We start from the raw sequence: 7,021 nt of genomic DNA, 5'->3' as shown, positions 1-7,021 counted from the left end.
CGGGCCCCTGTGTGCCCTTGCACCAGGAAATGGATTCACTGGCTCTTAGTATGAATGCACAGGGAATCAGGATCTCAGGCGCAGGTGATAAGAAACACAGTCAAGTCACTGGTGCTTGGTGCTGCCTCCTGCCCCGAGAAACGGGGTCCCTGGGACTGTGCTACGCAGACAAATTCCCGTTCGCGAGTTTGCTCCCAGCCCAGGGCTCCGAAGCCCGCAGTGGGCGTAGGATCAGTTCCCGGTGCTCGCGCGTTTGGTTTGCAACCAGCCCAGGGCTCCGAAGCCGGCAGTGCACAAAGGATCAGTTCCAGGGTGCTAGCGCACTTCCAGGCCAAAGTTCCTGCCGCACTGAGGCCCCGGCAAGGGGTGGGTCTAACAGTTAGTTACTCGGCGCTGCCCGCTGCCCGAGAGCCTGCGGGAAGGGGGGATGGGCTCTGTTACTCACGGATCTGCAGCGGGGATCTCTGAACTTTTGGTGTCCGAAGGTCTGTAGCTGTGGTCACAGGTCTCTGTCCCCAGTGGCTGCAGGGTCCTGGTATGCGTCTGCAATCAGACTGGGTGGTGCTGAGGCCAGGATCCTAGTCTCAAGCAGCTCTGTTTCCAAAGATGGCGTGGTCGCTCTGCCTTTCCTTTCTACTAATGACCTTCCTGGAGCCCAGGACCACCAATGACAGATGGGGAAGCTGAGACAAGCTCACGTGTATTCACATGGCCAGTGGGCACAGAGCTTCTGTCTGGAAATGCTCCATCCGATGTGGCTTTTCCTCCTCCCTCCCTCTTCCTAAGTCCTGGTCACTTAAAAATCTCTCCTTAAGGAAGAATTCACAGACCCAGGCTCGCTGGGTCACTCATTGGGCCAGTTCTGTTACCCATCCTGACAGGCGGATTTTAAAACATGCTTGCTTCGGTGCTCACAGGATGACACCATTCAAAGCACCTAACAAGACCACTCCCTTGACCTTCTGGAGCTGCGTCCACTGGTACACAGCTCACCTGAGCATCTGGTCCAGACGGCCTCGGAGGAAGGAGGGCGAATCCATGTTGAGGTCCCGGAGGTGCCGCAGCTTGAGCATCTGAGAGAGGAATTGGGAGAAGTATCGCTGCTCCTCCTGCTCCTCCCTTTCCCATTCCTCTTCCTCCTCCCACTCCTGCTCTTCCTCCTCTTCCTCCCCTATCTCTCACTCTTGCTACTCCTCCTCTGTCAACATATGAATGTGGGAGAGAGAGAGTCTCTGCAGGTTACTCATCTGACCCAGGTTGAGGGCAAACGTCCCCAGGGTGGGCAGGTCCCAGGTGCACTTTACGTTCACCTCCTGGATGCAGTCCAGCTGCACCCCAACCAGGACATTCCTGACCCTCTGGAAGGGCACCTCAGAAATCCTCAGCGTCTTGCAGCACAGGTGTAGCAACCCTTCCCTCTGCTGGGCCCATTGGATGATGTGCATGAAAAACTTAACCCCGTCCATTTCACTGAAGTTAAGGTCTAGGAACACCTCCAAGGGAGCCAAGGGGTGCTCCAAGTTTGGGCTGGAGCTGTGCACAGCCACTGGTTCCGTCGGTGAGCAATTTTGGGTGCTGTCTCCACACCACATTCTCCAGAAGTTGGCACCTGAGTTCCTTAAATCCAGCACCCGCAGTTTCCACCTCCTGTGGGAAAAGCAGGACATTAGCTGAGATTCTTGCAGGTCAACAGGACATTGGCTGAGATGCTTTATGGACTGTGTGTCTCAGTGGTTGAGCATCTACCTATGAACCAGGAGGTCACAGATCAATCCCATCATCATACATGCCTGGGTTGCAGGCTCAATGCCCAGTGGGTGGGAGTGTGTGTGTGTGTGTGTGTGTGCGCGCGCGCAGCAGGCAGCCGATCAATGATTCTCTCTCATCACTGATGCTTCTATCTCAATCTCTCCCAAAAAATTCAATAAAATAATGTTTTTCAAAAAAGATCAACAGAATGAGGGCAGGTCAGAATGAGACTGAGCATCTGATTTGAGGCAACAATCAGACTCCATGCCCACCCTGAGCTTCTCCTTTGAATCCCCGGGTCAGCTTCTCCCTTCCCCGCCTCCTCCCTCTGCTTAGCTTTGCTCATCTCCCTCCCTTCCATCCCTGCTGCTCAGCACTTCGGGTACCTTTAAGTACCACTAGGAGGAGGCAGGGCAGGTTTTGCAGGTGCCCCTGCCCAGTAGGCAGTCCTCCACTTCCCACAGTGAGCTGCGCAGTGTGCAAGGGCTCCCTGAGCCTCACTGGCACCATCAGAAACCTCGGGTCCACCCTTAGGTCCTCCACACGCCCTGACCCCCACTGTCTCCCAGATGCCCATGGCTCTACCAGGCACCTGGAGCAGCCTTACCTGGGCCGAACCTCCTGGGCAATCAGAACGTCAAGCCCATCCAACACGGCTTTTAAGACCTTATCCAGGGACAACTGTGACAGGCAGCCCAGAGGGAGGACAGGGAAGGGCCAGGCGTGCATCATGGCCTTCAGAGGCTTTTGCTTTCTCTTCTGGTAGGCCTGAATGAAGAGTGGCGGGAAGAGCTCAGCAGGCAGGTACTCCAGAGCTGCAATGGCTGAGGCCTGGTCCCCCAGCAGGCTCCGTCCTGCCAGCCTCAGGGGTGTGGGTGGGGTCCGGATACTCATCGTCAAGGTGCTCAGAAAGGAATCCTGCAGAAACTTCTAGGAAACAAGGCATGATAGTCAGGCCAAGCCTTTGAGCCCCATCCACTGACTCCTGACTCTTCACAGGAATCAACTCAGGGCCAAAGCCACTGCCTGGCAATGGTGAGGGACTCAGTTTAGAGAGTCCCATTCTGAGCTCGATGACAGAGGAGCCATAGCTCTCCCCTGCAGGCCCCAGGACAAGAATCTCAGAAGCAACCACATCTTTCATTCCAATCTGACTGGGAAGTGGTTACTCAGGAGCAGGAATGCTGACCCCCACCATTTTGGGGGAAAAGTTTGAGACCAATCTAGGGACACAAACTGAATATTCAAAATTTGTAGAAATAAAACCATGGTTAAGATGTTTTCATTAGGGAGGGGGGTGGGCTGGTCAGGGAATCAGCTTGGTTAGACATTTAAAAATAAACCAAAGCACAAATCCAAATGTTTAAAATTCCACCAAATCTGCACATGCTAACTATTTAAACTGTCCAGAAAGAAACCCCCAAACAGGCAGATGTTTTCAATAGGAGTTTGGGGGTGTGGAGAAATTGGCTTCGTTATACATTTATAACTTAGGAGGTAAAAGACCTCTACTCAGAAAACTACAGGACGTTGAAAAAAGAGATAGAGGAAGACATAAACAGATGGAAGAACATATCATGTTCTTGGATTGGTAGAATCAACATCATTAAAATGGCCATACTACCCAAAGCAATCTATAAATTCAACGCACTTCCCATTAAAATACCAATGGCATATTTCACAGGCCTAGAACGAACTCTCCAAAAATTCATCTGGAATAAAAAAAGACCCCGAATAGCTGCAGCAATCCTGAGAAAGAACAAAGTAGGTGGGATCTCAATACCAGATATCAAGCTGTATTACAAAGCCACTGTTCTCAAACTGCCTGGTATTGGCACAAGAACAGACATATAGATCAATGGAATAGAATAGAGAACCCAGAAATCGGCCCGAAACAATATGCTCAATTAATATTTGACAAAGGAGGCAAGAACATACAATGGAGTCAAGATAGTCTCTTCAATAAATGGTGTTGGGAAAATTGGACGGATACATGCAAGAAAATGAAACTAGACCACCAACTTACACCATACACAAAAATAAACTCAAAATGGATAAAGGCCTTAAATGTATGATGGGAAACCATAAAAATACTAGAAGAATCCAAAGGCAACAAAATCTCAGACATATGCCGAAGCAATTTCTTCACCGATACAGCTCCTAGGGCATTGGAAACTAAAGAGAAAATAAACAAATGGGACTACATCAAAATAAAAAGCTTCTGCACAGCAAAAGAAACCATCAACAAAACAACAAGAAAGCCCACTGCGTGGGAAAACATATTTGCCAACGTTATATCTGATAAGGGCTTAATCTCCAAAATTTATAGGGAACTTATGCAACTTAACAAAAGGAAGATAAACAATACAAAAAAAAATTGGCAAAGGACCTAAATAGACACCTTTCAAAGGAGGACATTCAGAAAGCCAAGAGACATATGAAAACATGCTCAAAGTCACTAATCATCCGAGAGATGCAAATCAAAACGACAATGAGGTACCATCTTACACCTGTCAGACTGGCTATCATCAACAAATCAACACACGCCAAGTGCTGGAGAGGATGTGGAGAAAAAGGAACACTAGTGCACTGCTGGTGGGAATGCAGACTGGTGCAGCCACTATGGAAGGCAGTATGGAGTTTCCTCAAAAAACTAAAAATGGAACTCCCATTTGACCCTGTGATCCCACTTCTAGGAATATATCCCAAGAAACCAGAAACACCAATCAGAAAGGATATATGCACCCATATGTTCATAGCAGCACAATTCACCATAACTAAGATCTGGAAACAGCCTAAGTGCCCATCAGTAGATGAATGGATTAGAAAACTGTGGTACCTCTACACGATGGAATACTATGCTGCTGTAAAAAAGAAGGAACTCTTACCATTTGCAACAGCATGGATGGAACTGGAGAGCATTATGCTAAGTAAAATAAGCCAGTCAATTAAGAATAACACCACATGATCTCACTCACTCATGGATGATAAAGACCTTTATAAACTTATGAACAAAAATAGATACAGAGGCAGAGCTGCCTTGAACAGACTGTAAAACTACAGTGGGAAAGCCGGGGAGGGTTGAGGGGTGGGAGGGGGGGCGGGTAAGAGATCAACTGAAGGACTTGTATGCATGCATATGAGCATAACCAATGGACATAAGACACTGGGGGGTAGGGGAGGCCAGGGGATTGTTAAGGGTGGGGGAAAAAGGGGGACACATGTAATACTCTTTGTAATACTTTAAGCAATAAAACAAATTTTTAAAAAATCACCAGCAACCACACACATGTGGGCCCATGAGCCAAATGCACAGTAGACCCTGACATGCCCAGTGAGTCCTGAGCTGAGCTTCTGCTGGCATTTCCTGGAAGGGAGAGGCAGTTTTGCCCAAGGGATGAGCAGGCATGCCCAGGGCACCCTACTTGGGTTCATATCCCAGCTCAGGACTCATTCCCTGTGTGACCTCGGGACAGTCACCCCCCCCATCCGCCCCAGGCCTGTTCCTCTTCTATGAGCAGGTGTGATGGTTAGTACCCACCTCGGGCACCTGTCCTGGACAGTGGTGCTGACAGTGGACCTCTTCCCGGGGAGGTCCTGTCCTGGCTCTTACACATTTTTTCTTTGCTTTTTAATCTTTATTTTATTTTATTTTAACTTTTTTTTGTTGGTGCTAATCCTCACTCAAGGATATATTTTCCATTGATACTTAGAGAGAGTGGAAAGGAGGGGAAGAGACAGGGAGAAACATGTATTGAAAGAGACACATTGATTGGTTGCCTCCCCTAAGCACCGGGACCAGGGATCATGCCCCCAACCAGTACATGACCTTGACTGAAATGGAACCCAGGACCTTCATTCAGTCCACTGGGCTGAGTGACCACAGACCCATAGCTCTCCCCTGCAGGCCCAAGGACAAGCATCTCAGAAGCACCCACATCTTTCATTCCAGGCTGACTGGGAAGTGGTTACTCAGGAGCAGGAAAGCTGACCCCGCCATTTTGGGTGAAAAGTTTGAGACCAATCTAGGGACACAAACTGAATATTTTTTAGCTTTTATTAATAAATTCATTAGGTTTGACAGCATCCGTTTGCCATGATGGAAAGGACAAACAGATATGTAACTGGCAAGAAGCACTGACATAGTCCTTAAAATCCAGAAATTCTGCTGATAAAAAAATACAAATGGGACCCAATGTTCGGAACAGTTCATTGCGGAGAAATAGAATAAATTCCAATGAATGAAGAGAAATGAGCAACGAAATAATAAAATAACATAAAATAAAATAAATCCCCCAAACACGTGATGAGTCTTCCCGGAGTCCAATGATGCCGCGAGATGGGGGTCAATTCTCCGAGTCCAGGGAATGCGATGGGAAAAGCACAAGGAAGCCGCGAGTCACAGAGGTGCACACTCGAAAAGCTCGCCCAGTCCTATGGGCGCCAGAGCCGGCCCCCCAGAGGAGCATGGAGGCTGGGCTGGGTCCTTGGGAAGGTTCTGGGCAGCAGCTCTCCAGTGGATCCCGCACCAGCAGCAGCTATTGGGCTCCCAGCCCTGAGAACCCGCAGCAAGGTCACCTGTGCCCTAATGGGCTCAGCCAGGACCGCGGACAGAGCAGCCCAATCCCACGTGCATGCACAGTGGCCACGAAGGGGGCAGAGCCCAGGCCACCTCCCCAAGGTGGATGCTTAGAGGTGCTCTGACTCTGCACAAGAGTAAGTGGCGGCCAAGACGCACTGACCAGCGCTTCTCGCACCCACGTGGGCACACACCGGGGTCCCCTCTGGTCCCGCGGCATCTGCAGGACTTGGCGGGGACAGAATCCCTTAGAGATCCAGGAGCTTGTAGGGGTCCTCCTCATGCTCAGCGGGGGTTGGAGTGTGCTCAGGCGCGTCTGGCCTCGGTGCTGCATGGGGGGCTGAGGGAGCCGTGCGCCGCAAGGTAGGCCCCGGCAGAGGGCACCCCGACCTCAGGCTGCTTCTGTGGACCCCGGGGCCTGAAGACTCAGGACTCCGTGGGCGCCCAGCTGCAGCTCAGGACCCAGGAACCGCCTGGGCGGCGACCAGTTCCCTCCATCCTGGACCTGCCCGGCCAGCGTCCTACTGGTGTTTGCTCCTCCCGGAAGGTGCGGGGGAAGGAGGACACGGAGTAGAAGGGCCTAGAATCAACCAGGACACAGTCCACAACCCCCGGGTCTCAGCAGCAGCAGCTGAGATGGTGGCAGAGCCTGCGCAGCGTCCCCTGCTGCGCGGCCTGGGCAGCAGAGGCAGC

General features: G+C 50.8%; 1 protein-coding gene across 1 annotated transcript in view; it reads right to left on the bottom strand.

Annotated features, from left to right (window-relative positions):
• LOC102435815 (PRAME family member 12-like) overlaps positions 1–2,643 on the bottom strand; it is a 6,910-nt gene extending 4,267 nt beyond the window's left edge. Inside the window, exons 1-4 of the mRNA XM_006107120.1 lie at positions 2,357–2,643; positions 1,305–1,647; positions 994–1,073; positions 388–412 (exon numbers count right to left, since the gene is read on the bottom strand). Of these exons, the coding sequence (XP_006107182.1) occupies positions 388–412; positions 994–1,073; positions 1,305–1,647; positions 2,357–2,643 (735 nt within the window). The remainder of the gene's footprint in view (positions 1–387; positions 413–993; positions 1,074–1,304; positions 1,648–2,356) is intronic.
• Between the last annotated feature and the right edge of the window lie 4,378 nt (positions 2,644–7,021).

The sequence above is a fragment of the Myotis lucifugus genome, unplaced genomic scaffold (assembly GCF_000147115.1).
Source record: "Myotis lucifugus unplaced genomic scaffold, Myoluc2.0 scaffold_1019, whole genome shotgun sequence".
Classification (NCBI taxonomy): domain Eukaryota; kingdom Metazoa; phylum Chordata; class Mammalia; order Chiroptera; family Vespertilionidae; genus Myotis; species Myotis lucifugus.
The sequence above is the reverse complement of the archived record's forward strand: the minus strand, read 5'-3'. Positions and strand labels throughout refer to the sequence as shown.